The sequence below is a fragment of the Pelophylax lessonae genome (genome assembly GCF_965119305.1).
Source record: "Pelophylax lessonae genome assembly, chromosome: 13".
Classification (NCBI taxonomy): domain Eukaryota; kingdom Metazoa; phylum Chordata; class Amphibia; order Anura; family Ranidae; genus Pelophylax; species Pelophylax lessonae.
Window position 1 is genome coordinate 68,269,709 of NC_138780.1, and position 19,206 is coordinate 68,288,914.

At 47.2% G+C, this 19,206-nt stretch overlaps 1 protein-coding gene across 1 annotated transcript in view; it reads right to left on the minus strand.

Moving 5' to 3' along the window:
* KNL1 (kinetochore scaffold 1) overlaps positions 1 to 19,206 on the minus strand; it is a 437,074-nt gene that overhangs the window by 142,190 nt on the left and 275,678 nt on the right. Inside the window, exons 16-17 of the mRNA XM_082274949.1 lie at positions 10,188 to 10,278; positions 9,987 to 10,103 (exon numbers count right to left, since the gene is read on the minus strand). Of these exons, the coding sequence (XP_082131075.1) occupies positions 9,987 to 10,103; positions 10,188 to 10,278 (208 nt within the window). The remainder of the gene's footprint in view (positions 1 to 9,986; positions 10,104 to 10,187; positions 10,279 to 19,206) is intronic.

Below are 19,206 nucleotides of genomic sequence, written 5' to 3' on the forward strand. Positions count from 1 at the left end.
AAGGAACTGTGTTATATCCCACGGAAGTCTGCTCACCAACATGTCCCGACCTTGGGACTTCTCTTTGGAGATTGTTCGCCCCCTGATCTCACAACTCTTCCACCCACCTTGGGGGGTCCTGTTTTTCTGCAGGGCTACCCGTGGGTGCTTGGTCCTGCTGTTATCCCTTTTGCATTGTTCATTTTTACTTGGTTTTGGGTTTAATGCCCACACGAGTTGGGGTGTGTGTTGGGCTGGGAGGGGGGTTGGGATTTATGTGTTTGAGTTTTGTACTGTACATCCTGCCGTTGCATATACTAACACTGTCATGCCTTATGTAGCTAATTTTCCATGGTATTGTACTTTGGGCCATACCTGTCCTGGGGCACCCTGATCATCCTACGCCACTAGCTGCTCCTGTTCAGATGCTATTGCGAGGTTAACCATACTCACCTGGAACGTGCGCGGCCTCCGAGATAAAGTCAAACGAACTGTTGTACTCTATCTAAAAGAGCAGAGGGCGGATATTATTGCCCTGGTGGAAACCCATGCTGAAGGTAACATGTTAGGCACCTTCCACCGTCCATGGGTAGGATGGTCATTCCACGCATCACATTACTCACATTCCAGGGGTGTCACGCTGCTCATATCTCGGTCTGTGGCCTTTGATGTTCAGGAGGTGGTAACGGACCCCCAGGGCAGGTATGTCTGTGTCTGGTAGGATAAGTCGGCACGCTATCGTCCTCCTAGCCTGGTATGTACCTCCCCCCTTTAATGCTGTGCTCCTGGCTGAGGGAATGGCTTTCTTGTCTAGGTTCCCATCTGTCCCTGCTATTTGGATGGGAGACTTTAATATGGTTTCCAACCCCCACCTGGACAGGATAGGTCCATCTGACTCCCCCAGCCTACCCTCATAGAGCTTCCAGATTTCACAGACTGCTTAGTAGCTTTCAACTTCTGGACTCCTGGAGGAGCCTGCATCCCCACCCTAGAGCATACTCCTGTTTTTTGGCCACCCACTCCACTATGTCCAGGATAGACTCCATTTGGATCTCCCAGGCCCTCTTGCCCAGACTCAGCAGCCGTGGTCCAAAACAGGCGGTGCAATCGGATCATGCCCCATATATAAAAGAAATATCCTCGTTTACCGACCCCCCCACAATGTCATTGGTGTCTGAACCCCTTCTGGCTTAAGACCGTCCCTGACATTGACTTATTTGACTGCTGAATGGGACGACTTCTTTAGCACTCACTTTGACACTGCGACCCCCTCGGCTGTGGGGGAACTCTTCAAGGGACATGCCCGACTGCTCCTGTCTTCCAGCATAGCCAGGCATAAGAGGGCATCGAGGGTCGGCGTGCAGAACGCCAAACAGCAGCTAGCTGATTTGGAAGCCAGATATGCCCAATCTCTCTCGTCAGATTCACTCGCCCAACTTCTTCTCCAGACTAGGGCCCTGGATCATCTTTGCCAGGAACAGGCAAATCGTAAGTTATTTCAGCAGACAACGGGTATTTGAGCATGGGGAGCGGGTGGGCAAACTGTTAGCATACTTAGCCCATATGGACGCTAGACCCCCCCGTGGTAGTCACACTTCAACTATCAGTGTTGGGGGACTCATCGAATCCATCGTCCGTGGCAGAGTTGTTCGCCTCATACTTTAGTGAGGTTTACTCCTCCAAAGTCGATTATGATCCGTCTGATCTCACCAGGCTGTTGGATACCCTTGAGTTTTCCACACTGACCCCTGCACAGGTCGAGGCGCTCGAGGTCCCAGTCACTGCCGATGGGATAGTTACCGCTATCTCGCGGTTTGCGAGGGCTAAGGCTCTTGGCTCTGATGGCCTACCAACGGAGTTTTACTCACATTTCTCTGAGGCCATAGTACCTTGTTTGCTCGCGGTGTATGAGGCGGCCTTTGACACAGTTCATTGCCTGACTCGATGCAAGAGGCTCTGATCATCCTAAATTCCCAAACACGGCAAGGATCCCCAATTCCCGGAATCCTATAGGCCTATTTCTTTGCTTCAAAGCGATATCAAAATTCTAGCGAAGATACCTGAGGCTCAACAAGGTGATCCTCTCCCTCATGCACCCCAAACAAACGGGCTTCATGCCAGTCAAAAACACAGCCTTCAATACCAGACGAATGTTCATGAACCTTCAAGCCACCCCCGACTGTGTGGGCACAAGGGTCATGGTGACACTAGACGCTGCGAAAGCTTTCGACTCGGTCGAGTGGCTGTACCTTTGGCAATGTCTTCGCAGATTTGGCATCGGCCCGAACTTTGTCAAATGGCTCACCATTATGTACAACCAACCTCGGGCCAGAGTAGTAGCCAACGGGAGGACATCCCGGCCTTTCCCCCTGTCCCGTGGCACGCGACAGGGCTGTCCCAACTCCCCATCGTTGTATGCACTGGCGGTTGAACCCCTAGCGATGGCTATACGTTCAGACCCGGGTATACACGGTTTCCGCCACGGGGACCTTGAGGAACGCAGATGACATGTTACTATACCTGGCGGATCCGGGTCCATCACTACAGCGAACCCTTCATGTGATTCAGCAATTTGGTAACTTTTCGGGTGTATCGGTTAACTGGGACAAGTCCCTTATCCTTCCTCTTGACAGTTTTCCTCAGTCGGCAGACCAGACGGCTCTTCCCTTATCCCGGGTGGCCACATTCAAACACTTGGGAGTGCATGTGACCAGGTCCCTACCTGACTATATTCCCTTGAATATTGAAGCTCTCTTTGCCCTGGTCAGAACTAAAACGCAGATCAGGGCTCGATTGCCGTTGGGTGTCATGGGTAGAGTGGGCCTAATTAAAATGATCCTTCTCCCTAAGATTTTATACATGTTGTGGCACTCCCCCACCTACATTCCCTATAGGTACTTTATGACACTAGATAGACTGCTGAAGACGTTCATATGGGGCACTTCTAGACATAAGTTATCTTGGAAACATACCCAGAAACCCACTAAATTAGGAGGCATGGCTGTCCCGGACCTGGCGAGATACTATCTCACGGCTCAATTATCCCACTTCTTCCACTTGGACAAACAGGACTCAGGCAGATACGTGGCGCTGGTTTGTCGAGGTGAGGATTCACGGCTCCCACACCCGTTCTGTGATCTGCTTCGGGGGGTTGGCGGCTCTCCGACGCCGGCCGTCCGTGACGGTCTCCTATTCAAACACAGACGGATCTGGGACCTGGCGATTTCCAAAACCAGGGACGCTGGTTTCCATTCCATGACTCCCCTGAGGTATAATCGTCATTTATCAGAACTCCTTCATATTCCTAAATGGGGTATCTGGATTAATAGGGGGATATATCTGCTATCACATGTTATTTCAGGTGGTGCCATCAAGCCATTTCCCCTGATTCAAGAGTAATTTCAGCTCCCGACCTATATGCGCTTTTACTATTTGCAGACCACACATGCCCTGCGGGCACAATTTATTAGTTCCCTGCCTTACCCTCAGTTGTGTTACTGGACGTGATTAGAGGTCAGGACCACCTCAAACTAATTTCTCAATTGTATGATATGATGGGTATCAAGCAGGTGGCCGACCTGGCGTATGGTGTTCGGGGATCCTGGGTGGGGGATGCTGGGGAGCTGGAGGAGGATGACTGGAGTGATGCCTTGGAGGCCTGTATGCTTGTCTCCCCAAAGCTGTCGGATAGGCTCACGCAAATTTATATTACCCACAGATCGTACTTTACTCCGGTACGGATGGCTGGGTTAGATTCCTCACGCTCCTCTGCATGCCCTAGATGTTTGCGCTCCCCGGGCACGTTTGGCCACATGATCTGGCACTGCCCAGACATGCAGGGATTCTGGACTCCGGTTGTCCAGTTCCTCCACGACCGCATGGGCTGCCCCGTCTCCTTGGATCCCAAGTTATGCCTCCTTGGGATTTTCCCCGATGAAGACACGGAAAAATACACACTTCACTTTCTCCATGAAACTTTATTCACTGCTAGGAAATTGATAGCCCTAAAGTGGATGCAGCCAGTTTCCCCTACCCTGTCGTCCTGGTTGGCGGCCGTTAATGCCACTCTCCCATACAAAAAGGTCCTCTATGCTAATAGGAGATGACCAAAAAGGTATAATAAGATCTGGGATAGATGGCTCGAAGCCCCTGCTACGTGCACCACCTAAATACGGTTGTTGACTTGGTTGCGGCCTACACATATTGTGCCCTTGGGTTCTCGCCCACACCCACAGGGCAGGTTGCTGGCGGTGATCAACACAGAGGACCTGTGGAGTCCGGGACATATTGTCCTTTCTACTTGTATGAGAAATATATATCTCCTCCTGCCTGAAGTCACCCCTGTACCATAAATAGGTTCTCAACCTCTATACAGTATATCGTTAAGGATATATCAAGCGACTATCCCCTTGGATGTACCTAAAGAAAGAGGAGACTATAGGCTGACACGTGAAGTGCAGCTTCTTAGATCCTTTATACCTAACGCTGAGTATCTATATCTTCAAATAATTTGAGTACACCAAAGAAAGTTGGGCAATCAAGCTTCCATAAAAATTGCCATCAAAATATATCTAAAGCTTTGCTCCTGTGGTGAACGAGGGTCTGAACACTTGAATCCAGCTTAATGAATATATAAATGCAGATATAATATGGAGATTGTATTTTGAATACTGAAGCAGTGACATTTATCAGTATTTGTGTCGTCACAACTTTGTCACCTCCCGAGTCATTACCAATAAGGAAATACAGGTCTGTCATGGTCTCTCAGGCCCTGAGGAAGCCTTGAGCGAAACGCGTCGGCTTGCTGGGGACCTACATTGACCGCATTCCACCCTGAGACCTACCTTCCATCCTATACAGGCTTTTGGTTTTGTTTCCCTCACGGGATGTATTTCTATACGGTTAATGACTCACTTTGATTGATTTTAACAAATTGCTTTATGTTAGTCCGTTCTTGCAATATGTTCATGGTAGTCCATGCTTTTTTACCTTCTAAACTAATAAAAATGTTATATGGTTTTATAAATTGGTTTTGTGTCTGATCCTTCTACTCCCACTGGCCCGTAAAGCCCCATCTTTCTCTATTTAAATTTTTGCTGGCATCCAATAGGGGTAAGGGCCCAAATTGCACGGCGACCTTTTTGTGTGACCCACAGCGCATGTTTAGCTTGATGCTCCACAGTTGTTGGCCTACTATTGTGGTATCCTGCTGTAGGCCTCTATTACTGTTTGTTTACCATGGTGATCCCTCCCGGCGCCTCGGAATCTCTGCGGGACGGGGGGGTTAGCACAATATTGTCCATTTACCTGACCTTACTTTCTGTAACACCAGCTTCAGTAATGTTTTCACTGACGGCGACTACCTGTTCTGGTTTTAATCTGTGATGAACATTTAAAAAAAAAAAAAAAAAAAAAAAAGGTCACCTTCTGCGACACAGTGAGCAGAGGAATTTCTCTAATATTTTCAAAGGGAGGCCTTTGAAGCACCAACAGAACCAAATTGAGATCCCACAGGAGGTACCAGGGAATCGCACTGTACTCTTGCCTTCTGTAAGGCCCTTAATGATCTCTTCCATAGAAGCACCGAACAAACGGTCACCTACAAAAGGAAGGTCAGTCCTTTTTCAGAAGCCTGGTCAGCTGACCAGTATTTCAATCAGATCATGCAGCGAAGAATCACCGCCGTCACAGAAACCCTGCCGGCCAGGGGGGCTGCATCACAATCTACTGTAACCCTCAGCTCAGAAGGATGTTGATTTCCCTCCAGATCCTGGCGCAAAACCTTAGCCCATTCCACTAAGGTCTGAGATACCAAGGTGATAATACCGGTCCTAAAATTGAACCAGCCACAGTGAAAAGGTACCGGACAACAGCCTCCGCTCTTTTGTCCACTGGGTTATCTTCCACTAGCAAAAGTGGTGTCTTATTCAGCCTGGAAACCGGAGAGTCCACCGACGGTGGACCCGTCAGTTTCTTCTGAAGGGGCTCCTCAAAGGGTTATCTTCCGGCAAAACGATTCGGTATACCAACCATGTGTTTCGGGGAACCCCACTGACTAGTGACAATCTCGTCAAAATAGGCAGGAAAGGGAAAAAACGCATTCAGCTTGGAAGATTTGTGGGCACCAGCTGTCGCTGAATGGGCGGCGCCAAGTAGTCCAACTTTAGAGTTTCCCGTACTGATACAATCAGGGCCTCCACCAGTGCTTTTTCATGCGCGGCTGCAGAGGACTCATCTTCACTATTAGAGCACTCTAATTGGACGCAGACCCAGTGGGCTGACTCTTGTCCGGGGTGGCCAAATCCACCTCAGAATCTGAGGAAGCAAAGGATACAGGTGAAGGTGGGGGGCGCTTCTTGCCCCGTCTCCTTGCTGGGCTATATCTACTTTGGCTACTAGTGACTGCAGAACTGCCGTCAAGGCTGCAAGGGCAGACAGACTCGGATGGTCCCGCAGCTTCCAGGAGTTGATCGGGTGGTGAATTGAGCTTCCCAGGCTCCATTACCATAAAGGAATATGCGGAACTGCTGCTCAAAGAAAATTCTTTTATTTTTTAAAACTGGATGCCCCTCCAAGAATCAGCGCACCTGCGGCACTGTATACAGCAAAGAAGGTTAGTGTACCCCCAGAGACTCACCACCTGAGCTGGAAAGTGCCAAAACGATCTGCCACACTGATGTAAAGAGGAAGAGGAAATGCTGACCTCACACTAGAGGCCCTTAGAGCCTCAGAACTGTCTCATACTACAGGATATAGGCCGTCAATGAAAGTCTAGGGGAAACCAAAAACATAGCCTCCAAGCCGTAATCACATAGACCATGGAAACATGGCGGTACCACACAACGCTGCACAGGACCCTTGGACCCAGGGGAAAAAAAATTTACAGACCCCAGGAGAGGAAGCCCTAAAGGAAACCCCCCCCCCCCCCCCCAGGTATGGACACCCCTAACCGGGACCAACAGCGGCATCACCCACCACTCCTCCAGCCCAGCACCACGTAGACCCCCCACCCCAAAAGCCTCCGGGGGGGGGGGGGTACAGCTACCTACCATACCAGGCACAAGGTGGGCACCACTCCAGACAGGTCCTCCTCTCTATCGAAATGGGGGGCTGTCGGCAAGGAGGAATGCTGCAACTCAGGTGGAGGCCAGGTCGTGTGAGACCTAGCAAGACGTTTAACTCGCAGGGACAGCTGCTGTCCAGTTGAGGCTATGTGGCTTCCTACCTAGCGCAGAGATGCAGAGATGAGGCCTGAGCACGCTCACTTGCCAGACTGGGGTGACCATTGGATCTAGGTTGCCCAGTCCGGCAGTGGATAGTAGATCGCACAGGAAAAATCCAGGAGGAAAACATTTTCTATCTAAAAAAATATTGCCAGGACCATAGATCACAGCAAGGAACTTGGTCCTTGCTCCTGGCAGAAGAAAAACAAACAAACAGTGTCTATAGTAGGAAGAGGGAGTATACCCCCTGGACTGCCCATGGGTGTAGCCAGAAGTTTTTTCTGCCTAGTGTCTTACTCCTGTGTCCATCAATGTACGAAAGTGAAAAGGAGATTTATTCTCCAAATACAGAACCTTCACACTAAGAGCTGTAAAAATGTGGAATAGACTCCCTCAAAAGGTGGTTCTGGCCAGCTTAGTAGATTGCTATAAAAAAGGCCTGGATTCTTTATTAAATGTACATATTATAACTGGGTACTAACATTTATAGGTAAAGTTGTTCCAGTGAATATTTGATTACCTCTCAGGGAATCAGGAAGAAATGGATCATGCTTTGCTGGGGTTTTTCACCTTCCTCTGGATCAACTGTGGATATCGGACTGCGTATACAGGATTGTATACCATTTTTTTTTTTTTTTTATTGGTTGAACTAGATGGAATTGTCTTTTTTTCAACCTAACTATTTAACAGTAAGAGCTGTGCAAATGTGGAATAGACTCCCTCAAAAGCTGGTTCTGTCAAGCTCAGTAGATTTTCTTTTTTTTTTTTTTTTTTTTTTTTTTTAAAGCAAACACTTGGGATTCTTTCCTAAATGTACATAATAAAACTTGATACTAAAATTTCTAGTTAAAGTTGATCCAGGGAATATCTGACTGCCTCTTGGGCGATTAAGAAGGAATTTTTTCCCCTGCTGGAGCAAAAGGGATCATGCTTTGCTGGGTTTTTGCCTTCCTCTGGATCAACTGTGGGTATTGGATTGTGAATATAGGATTGTAATTTTTTTTTTTTCTTTTCCCCCTTTTATTGGTTGAAATAGATGGACTTGTGTCTTTTTTTCAACCAGATTAACTAACTACTATGTAAAGTGCTGGACCAAGGGGGGTGTATTGATCATCACGCTACCACAGTAAAGTTATTTCTATATATATCTAGGGTGCTGCAAGTACTAGACTGTTACCTAAAACAGAATTAATTAGCCAATATAAAAATTTTAGATGTACTGCGCTCCTGGGTATTTTTAAACCAGTCTCCTTTAAAGTATATATGTATGCGATGGATTTTCTAGGTCCAAACAAATATTGGGTACAGACTAATTCCGTAAATTTTGACAGAATCGCATCTGATACAGATTAAATTATACGTGATCATTCAAAGAGCATCTGTGCAATCACATTCTGTGTAACAATAAAAAAACAATAATAGTATCCAGCAGATTAGTTCATATTTCAAACTTTGTGAATTGAATCAGTTAAAATTAAATACTATGCTGTTACCAAAAATCAATATATTAATTCATATATTAGAATCACATCTATTAAAATTTAGGTAGTGCTGTGCCAAATCAATAGTGCATATGTGCAATATGATCCTTTAACTGTGCAATCATCTATGGTGCTAATAAATTATATTGTGCAAAGTAAGCAATATTGTGCACTATATAGTATATAAAGTGCCCAAAGTATGTGCAAATGAACAAATGTTAAACCATAAATATTAACACTTATAAATTCTCTGTGCAAAAAAAGTCTTTAGTAGTGAAGTGCTGTTATGAGAATAATTCTCATATTGATGGTTAGAAAAAGTCATAGAAGGGCCCATTTGCTTGCAGAGCAGCCATAAAAATAGGAAAGATTCCCTCTATATCACCCTAGTCCTCTGATGACGAGGAGATGGAGCAAAAGGAGAAGGCCAGATGTACCCAGAACGCAAGGACATTTTCAAGTCCACAATGTAAATTTAAAGTGGTTGTAAACCCTTATCCATACCCAGTGAAGTGAAAAGCCTCAGGTGATGCACAGAGGTGAAAATTCCTCCTACATACATTGTACCTGTTAATTTGCAGCCATTTGTCCTGTACAACCTTGTAAAACTCAGATTAAAATGAGTTTTTATGGACTCACAAAGCAGGGGGTAGAAAGTTGCAGTTCCACACTAAACAAGAGCTCTAAAATCTGATCGGAGGGAAGGGACACACCCCCTAAAACAGCACACAGGAACAGAGGTGAGGCTGTCAATCACAGGTTGTGCGCTGGAGTTCCCTCCCCTTACCTTTTTAGCTCTTGGTGTCAGGAAAGCTTATCAGAAGTGACTCATGCTGATAAAAGAGGAACTAGACAGCAGAGAGAAATGGCACGTAGAACTACGGCACGGAGAAAAGCAACTAAACACTATAGAAATATGTGCTTTGTTCAAATTTCAGGTCTGAGGTTTACAACCACTTAAATTCTGTATTTGTAAAAATGAAACAGATGGTCAGGCTGCAAAGGGTAAAGAAACGGCCTAGGCAATAAGATCTTCGAAATGCTAAGGCTCTCCAATAAAAGTAGCTTGCTTAAAGTTAAAAATAAATAAAAATAAATCTATTCTAATACAATTACACTTTGTGCAACCTAACAAAGTCAGATTTTAGCAAGTGATGACATGTTCAGTTTCAATCACACACACAGTGAGAGAAATTAAGGAACCTACAATAGGTGGGTTCAGAAATATAAAAAGATCGCCAGGCAAATAGACACTCATACATACACAATGAGGAGAAAATTAATTTATAAAAAATACATTTACCTGAGCTTTATGAAGCAGTTTGCTGTAAATAGACACTTTTGCTTCACGTGCCAAAATCTTGCTTTTCTTGGAGTACATAGACTTCAGATTATTAAGTGTCGCGCCAAAGAGCTTTAGCTATCAGAAGTAAAGCAAATATTTAACCATTTGATCTAAACTCCCAGAATGAAAGTAAACACATCAAGATAACATATTTGGTACCTCATTTTGCGAGCACATCCTCATAGCTTCCCACAGCAAACTGCTAACTTCAATAAGAGGCTTATCTTCCATATCTGTATACAACTTCAACCTAGTAAGATTTAACAACCAAAATTACCCTAATTTTCTTAAAGGAAAAAAAAAATTTTGTTAAGCATGGCTAATGTACACACTTGCTAAAAATGTTTTTTTTTTTTTTTTAAAAGCATGGTTTCTTTCAATAGATTGTACTATTATGTGAGAGTTGTGCAAATATAAACACATTATTTAAAAAAATAAAAATGTAGCCCTCAGACTGCCATTAGTAAAGAGCATTCAAATTTCGAAATGCATTCACACACAAAAAAAAAACACAAAAAAAAAAAAAAACACGAATTTTTTCGTACCGTAAAATCCTTTTCTCTGAGGTTCATTGACCGACACAGCTTCAAGTCTCCAGACCATTGGGCTTATGCTCTTGCTCTCTAGAAGTAGGAATATGCGTAAACCTTTTTTGTTACGCCCCTGGGGCAGTCCCAGACATCACTTCCTACTGTAGGACTTCCAGTTTGTGACAAGCAGTGTCAGAACAACAAATAACCCAACCTCAAAAGAGGGACAGGCGCTGTGACTGTCAGTGAACCTCAAAGAAAAGGATTTTACGGTAAGACAAAAATCCAGTTTTCTTTCGTTCACTGACGGACACAGCTTCAAGTCTTCAGACCATTGGGATGCCCCAAAGCAGTGCAACATGGAGGGGTGGGGAAAAAAAACACAGCAAACACAGAATTCCCAACAAGGCTAAACATAGCCAACCAGGTAACAGGAACCCAACTAGGAACAACTGGAGCTCACCACCAGAAAAAAGTTTTACCCACAAGAAGCGGAAGCCCTCGCAACCGCAGCCTGCAAACTTTGCGCCCAAACGCCGCATCCGAAGATGCAAGTACATCCACTTTATAAAATGTGAATGTGTGTACAAACAACCAAGTAGCCGCCTTGCACACCTGAACCACTGATGCCTGATTACGGAAGGCACCCTCGTAAAATGCGCTTTAACGGGGAAAGGTGGAACCTGACCCTTAATGGAGTAGGCCTGCACTACTGCCTGCCTGATCCACTTGGAAATGGTCGCAGCAGATGCGGCCTGCCCCTTACGAGGTCCAAATAAGAACAAATAAATGGATTTTTGTAAGATCTTACCGTAAAATCCTTTTCTCTTAAGCTCATTGACAGACGTAGTCTTCTTGATTCTCAAGAGCTGGGTTATGTTGTCTCCGCAGGAGTAGGACTAGGCAGAAAGACAAAACGTTCTGGCTCCACCTTAGGGGCAGTCCCTGAGGGTATATCCTCCCTCTCTCTGCTACAGGGAATCATGTTCTAAAGCAGTAACAGAGAATTTAACCCAACCCAACTCAATGATAGAGGGGCGGGTACTACGTCTGTCAATGAGCTTAAGAGAAAAGGATTTTACGGTAAGATCTTACAAAAATCCATTTTTCTCTATCGCTCATTGACAGACGTAGTCTTCTTGATTCTCAAGAGCTGGGACATCCAGAAGCAGTGCCACAAATGAGGGGTGGGATTGACAAAAATCAAATCCAATCTAGAAGGCCCAACCGGTGCCAAACTAGAAGTTTTAAAGGCTCATTATAAACAAAGAATGAGACTCAAAAGAAAAATTTCCAACGGAAAAAAACCCTCGAGGCAGACCACTGGTCTCCTCAAATGGCGGCCTGCAAAACCTTGCGGCCAAACACGGCATCAGATGATACCATTACATCAACTTTATAATGTTTTGTAAAGGTATGCACCGACGACCAGGTAGCCGCCTTGCACACCTGGACTACTGACGCCTGATGGCGAAAGGCCCATGACGCACTAAGCACCCGAGTGGAGTGCGCCTTAACAGGGAACGGGGGCTCCCGACCCATAATAGAATAAGCCTGTACCACCGTCTGTCTGATCCATCTGGAAATGGTCGCGGCAGATGCAGGCAACCCCTTTTTGGATCCATCCGGGATCAAAAAAAAGTGAATCCGTCTTGCGAAACGAGTCTGTCGTTTTCAAGTATACCCTGATCGCCCGGACCACATCCAAGGAGTGTAAAGCAAACTCCCGAGGATGACTGGGCTTAGGACACAGGGAAGGTAATACAATTTCTTCATTCAGATGAAATTCTGAAACCACTTTTGGTAGGAAGGATGGATTCGGACGAAGAACCACCTTATCTCTATGAACCACCAGATATGGGGAACGACAAGATAAAGCGGCCAGTTCTGACACCCTGCGTGCAGAAGTGATAGCCACCAAGAAGGCCACCTTCTGGGACAACGTAGGTAGAGGAATCTCCCTAATATCTTCAAAGGGAGGTTTCTGAAGAACCGACAATACTAAATTAAGATCCCAGGGTGGTAACGGCGCGCGCACTGGCGGAGCCAGATGTCGCACCCCCTGGATGAAATTCCGCACCAAGGAATGAGTAGCCAAAGGCTTCTGAAAGAAGATAGCTAATGCTGAGACCTGACCCTTGATAGTGCTCAAGGCCAGTTTCTGCTCAACCCCATGTTGCAGAAAAGCTAATATTCGACTAACCGAATAAGACGTGGACGGAACCCCAAAGGTTCACACCATGCAATGTAGGACTTCCATGTGCGATGATAAATCTTTCTGGAAGTCGCTTTCCTTGCTTCAACTAGAGTAGGAATAACTGAAGCTGACAATCCCTTGTCCTTCAGCACCTGGGTCTCAATAGCCAGGCCGTTAAAGCCAACGATCGTAAAGCAGGATGGAAGATCGGTCCCTGAGACAGTAGGTCCTCCCTGAGAGGAAGTCTCCACGGGACGTCCGCCACCAGTCTGACCACGTCGGCGTACCAAGCTCGACGAGGCCAGTCCGGAGCTACCAGAATTACTGGAATTCCTTCCTCCTCTATCCTGCGAAGAAGTCTTGGCAGTAACGCGAGAGGAGGGAATGCATACATAAGCTGGTATTGCCCCCACGGGGCGATCAGTGCGTCTGCGGTCTCTGCTAGAGGATCGCGGGAGCGAGCCACGAATCTCTGAACTTTCCTGTTGAATCGTGATGCCAACAGATCCACATCCGGGGTGCCCCACCGTAGGCACAACTGGTGGAAAACGTCTGGATGGAGGGACCATTCCCCCTGATCCAGAGTCTGACGGCTGAGATAATCTGCCTGCCAATTCTCCACCCCCGGAATGAACACCGCAGAGATCGCTGGAACAAATCGTTCCGCCCAGCGAAGAATGCAAGCCACTTCTTTGGCCGCTCGGACACTCTTGGTGCCCCCCTGGTGATTGACATAAGCCACGGCCATGGCATTGTCCGACTGGATCTGAACCGGGCTGCCCTGGAGCTGCTCGGTCCAGTGAATCAGACAAAGTCTGATCGCTCTCAGTTCCAATACATTTATCGGCAACCTGGATTCTTCCGGGGACCAAAGTCCCTGGACAGATAACTGACCGAGAATTCCTCCCCATCCGGATAGGCTGGCATCCGTGGTCACTATCGTCCAATATATTGGCAGAAATGACTTTCCCTGGCTGAGCATCGGAGACTGAAGCCACCAGACCAGAGACTCTCTGGTCTGTTTGCTCAATCGGATCTGATTGTCCAGGGATTCCGGATTCCGATTCCATCTGAGAAGAATCTCTTGCTGAAGAATTCGGGTATGGGACTGGGCAAATGGGACTGCTTCGAAGGAAGCCACCATCAACCCCAGAACCCTCATGCAAGTCCGAAGGGAAGACCAGCTGTTGGATAGTAACAACTGGACTGCTGATTGAATCTTTCGGAGTTTCCCTACCGGAAGGAAAACTCTTGTCCTGACTGTGTCTAGAATTAGACCCAGATATTCGAGCCTCTGGGTGGGAACCAGAAATGACTTTTGCTGGTTCACCAGCCACCCGAATTCCTGTAAAGAAATCATAGTAATTTCTATGTTTTGTAGCAAGATCTGAGGAGACTCTGCATGAAGCAGAAGATCGTCTAGGTAACCTAGAATCGATATGCCTCTTTGGCGCAGTAGTGCCAACATTGGGGCCAACACCTTCGTGAAGACCCGAGGAGCCGTGGCGAGACCGAAAGGTAACGCCACAAACTGATAATGGTTCTCTTCTACGGAAAAGCGTAGAAACCGCTGATGTCCTGCGAAAATGGGAATGTGAAGATATGCGTCCTTGATGTCTATGGACGCTAGGTCATCCCCTGTATGCAGGAAGGCTGCTACTGTGCGAATAGACTCCATTCTGAATTTTCTTATGTTGACAAAAAAATTGAGTGCCCTTAAGTCCAGAATTGGACGCACTTTGCCCTCTTTCCTGGGTATTGTAAATAGGTTTGAATAAAACCCCTGAAAACGTTCTGTCCAAGGAACGTGGACTACCACTCCTTGTTGTAGTAAATCCGTGACTGCTCTCCGCAGATCTTCTAAACGATCCGGGGATAGTCGAATATTGGAAGGGAAGAATCGCGCCGGTGGGAGAGATCGAAACTCGATCTTGTACCCTGACCTTATGACTTTGCAAACCCACTTGTCCGGGATTCTGGAAAGCCATGGATCCGGGAACCGGCGAAGACGTCCCCCCACCCCAGTTATGGGTGGGGGCGCACCTTCAGGCTTTGGACGATTTATCTTCAGGTCTGGAGGGGGCGGGCTTTTGCTTGCCCGACCAACGTCCCCTGAAGTCTCCTGAAGGAGCTTTGGAGGACTTAATTTTTTCACCCGCGGGACGAAAAAACCTCTTGTGAGCAGAAAAAGAAGGCCCTCGTTTTTGACGAGTTCCTTTACCTTTAACATTTTGCGGTAAAAAGGTGCTCTTTCCACCCGTGAGATCCTTAATGATCTCATCTAAGTTGGCTCCAAATAGACGCTCTCCTAAAAAGGGGATATTAGCCAATGCTTTTTTGGAACCTTGGTCGGCTAACCAACCTTTTAGCCACAGTGTACGCCTGAGAACCACCGCTGAGACAGATGCTCGCGCCAATAATGGAGTGGCGTCTAACGCCGCATCACACACAAACTGTAACCCCTGTATCATTTGTTCCAACAAATCTGATACCGCCTGAGGGACCTCTTCTAAGTCCCGGCGTAACCACTTGGTCCATTCAGTTACAGCCTGCGAAACCAGACCAATAGCAATTATTGGTCTGAAAGCGGATCCAATCAAGGTAAACATGGTGCGAGATATAGCTTCTATCTTGCGATCCACTGGATCTTTAAAAGACGGAGCGTCTTCTAGAGGAATAACCATGGCTTTATTCAATCTAGCAATTGGTGAATCCACCACAGGTGGTTCTGTCCATTTCTTAATGAGGGTTTCCTCAAACGGATAACGCCTGTTAATGCGTTTAGAAATAGTAGAAGTGCGTTTTGGCAGACTCCATTCTTCTTTGATTGGATTGCCAAAACATTTGGGCAATGGAAAAACCTTCGCCACTTTGATGCGTTTTTTAGTCCCAAAAGGGATTTCAGTTTCAGCTATTTCTGACGGAATACCCTGTAATCTTAAGGTTTCTTGAACAGATACAATGAGTGCGTTTACCAACGCTTCCTCTTTGGCTATGGCTGATGCCGAAACATCCTCCTCACTGTCTGAAGAGACAGTACACGAGACACCAATCCCAGATGAAGTACCTGCAACTGCAGAAATAGGCTCAGAGTCTGAATCCGAGGTTTCAGATAATAAAGGGTTAGGCGGGGGTCGCTTTCTTGCGCCCTGTCCCTGACAAGCCACTTCCACCCGGGACACAAAAGTTTCCATAATAGCTGACAATGATTCAATCGTCAGTGGGGTGCTGGAGGATCCTGCAGACCCCTCGAGGGGATCCGGAGGAGATACATGAGTGGCAGGGTCCATGTTAATTCAGGACACCTTTGCCAGAAAACACAAAAAAACTTTTTTTTTTTTTTTTTTATGTGTCTCCCCCTAGCGCAATAGCGCCCCTCAGAGTACCTGCTTCTCGATCCCCACAGAGAGAGAGAGGGACCCCCAAGGCTCACCAACCGATGCAGTGAAGTTTCCCACCACCTGCAGTCAGCGTCTGTCTTTTACAGACTGGAAGGAGCTGTTGCTTTTTCCCGGGTAGAAGGACGTGGCTCCGCCCCCTGTGTACGCCTTCCGGCGTTCCCAGCTCTCCACAAGGTAGCTGGGCTCATGAAACATGGCCGCCCCCATACAGGAGACATTAGACTCCAAAAACATGGCGGCCGGCGTGACCTGAGGACATACATGCACCTGGTCTACGGCAAAATGGCGGCGGACCGCCGAAATAGTTTTTCCCCAGCACATCCACCTGCATCTCTGCTGAGTGGCGATTTATTGATCTACAGGAGATACACTACAAATAAGGTAGGATTATACCTCCTATGTCTGCTGTAATGCTACAGTCTGCTGGGTAGAGTGTTAGCTCTCAAACCAAGTCCACTTCCCACAAACACATACTGTATTTACTAGGGGGACTTTTAGTGTCAGATAAATACTGACCATGTATGGAGGGGCCCATAATTCATACTGCCTCATAACGAGGAAAGAAAAAAGGGAACGTTTACTCACCATACCGAACCGACAGGCACCCTCTCTTCACAATACCCTCTCCACCGGGGTGGGGGGTTGTGGACCACTCCGGACGCCTCGACTCTCTGGTTCCTGGCGTCCAAGCGAGACTTTTAACTCGCAAGGTCAGTCCCTCCACTGGGACTCAGTCGCGGCCGACCCAGCGCGGAGCTCTGGTCTGCACGCGCTCGTAGGCAGAAACCGGGGTGACCACTGGATCTCAACATCCAGCCCGTCGCCCGGCCCCGCATACTTACTTGAATGTGTCGCGGCCGACCAAGCGCAATGCAATGGTCTGCGCGCGCTCGTAGGCCGGCTGGGGTGACCACTAGTGTCGCCCAGTCCGGCGTTCTTGCTTGAAGATCTCACAGGAAAAAAACACTGGAGAAAAACTACCTAAAAAATATTTTTTCTAAAGAAAAAATCTTGCCAGGACCAAAAAGATCCCAGCAAGGAACTTAGGTCCTTACTCCTGACTAGACAGAAAAAAACTGATTCCCTGTAGCAGAGAGAGGGAGGATATACCCTCAGGGACTGCCCCTAAGGTGGAGCCAGAACGTTTTGTCTTTCTGCCTAGTCCTACTCCTGCGGAGACAACATAACCCAGCTCTTGAGAATCAAGAAGACTACGTCTGTCAATGAGCGATAGAGAAAAATGGATTTTTGTAAAATCTTACCGTAAAATCCTTTTCTCTTAGCTCATTGACAGACGTAGTCCTCGGTGATTCAACACCCTCGGGTTATGCTGCCCTCCACAGGAGTAGGACTAGACAGGAAAGAAAATGCTCTAGCCACACCCTAGGGGCAGTCCCTGAGGGTATATCCTCTCTCTCTCTGCTACAGCAAATCAGTTATGTCACAAAGCAGTGTCTAGAGAATTTAACCCAACCCAACTCCAAAACAGAGGGGCGGGTACTACGTCTGTCAATGAGCTAAGAGAAAAGGATTTTACGGTAAGATTTTACAAAAATCCATTTTTCTCTATCGCTCATTGACAGACGTAGTCCTCGGTGATTCAACACCCTCGGGACGTCCCAAAGCAGTACCACAAATGAGGGGTGGGAAAATGGAAATCAAATCCCAATCTAGAAGGCCCAACCGGTGCCAACTAGAAGTTTACAATGCTCATCCTCAGTGATGAGACTCAACAGAAATTTTTCAACAGAAAAAAACCCTCGAGGTAGACCACCGGTCTCCTCAAATTGCAGCCTGCAAAACCTTGCGGCCAAATGAGGCATCCGCCGATGCCATCACATCAATCTTATAAAATTTTGTAAAGGTATGTACCGACGACCAGGTGGCCGCCTTACATACCTGGACCACTGACGCCGGATGGCGGAAGGCCCAGGAAGTACTGAGCGCTCGAGTGGAGTGCGCCCTAACAGGGAACGGAGGACTCCGACCCTTAATAGAATAAGCCTGTACCACCGTCTGTCTGATCCATTTGGAGATAGTCGCGGCAGATGCAGGCAACCCCTTTCTGGGGCCATCCGGGATCACAAAAAGTGAATCCGTCTTACGGAACGATTCCTTCAGGTATACCCTGATTGCCCGAACCACATCCAAGGAATGCAACGCATGTTCCCGATGATGATTTGGCTGAGGACACAAGGAAGGTAGTACAATATCTTCATTCAGATGAAAATCTGAAACCACCTTTGGAAGAAAGGATGGCTTAGGATGAAGCACTACCTTATCCCTATGAATCACTAAGTATGGGGACTGGCATGATAATGCAGCCAGTTCTGACACCCTGCGTGCAGAAGTGATAGCCACCAAGAAGGCTACCTTCTGGGATAAAGTAAGCAAGGGAATCTCCCTGATGTTTTCAAAGGGAGGTTTCTGTAGAACCGACAAAACCAAATTAAGATCCCAGGGCGGTAAGGGCGCGCGGACTGGTGGAGCCAGGTGCCGCACCCCCTGGATGAAATTCCGCACCAAGGACTTGGTAGCTAAAGGTTTCTGAAAGAAGATAGCTAATGCTGAAACTTGACCTTTGCTGGTGCTCAAGGCTAGTTTCTGCTCAACTCCTTTTTGCAGAAAGGCCAATATTCGAGTCACTGAATAGGTACGTGGAGGAATCCCTAAAGATTCGCACCACGCGATATAAGTCTTCCATGTGCGATAATAGACCTTGCTGGAAGTCGCTTTCCTTGCTTTAATAAGGGTAGGAATAACTGAAGCTGACAACCCTCTGTCCTTCAGTAGCTGGGTCTCAATGGCCAGGCCATTAAAACCAGCGACTGTAAAGCACGATGGAAGATTGGTCCTTGAGACCGCAGACACTCCCTGAGACGAAGTTCCCAAGGAACGTCCGCGACTAGCATGTCCAAGTCGGCCAGACCGGCTTGACAAGGCCAGCCTAGAATTTCTAGGACCACTGGCGCTGACTGGATCTGAACCAGGCGGCCCTAGAGCTATCTGGCCCCGACCATCCGACAAAGTCTGCTCGTTCTCTGTTCCCA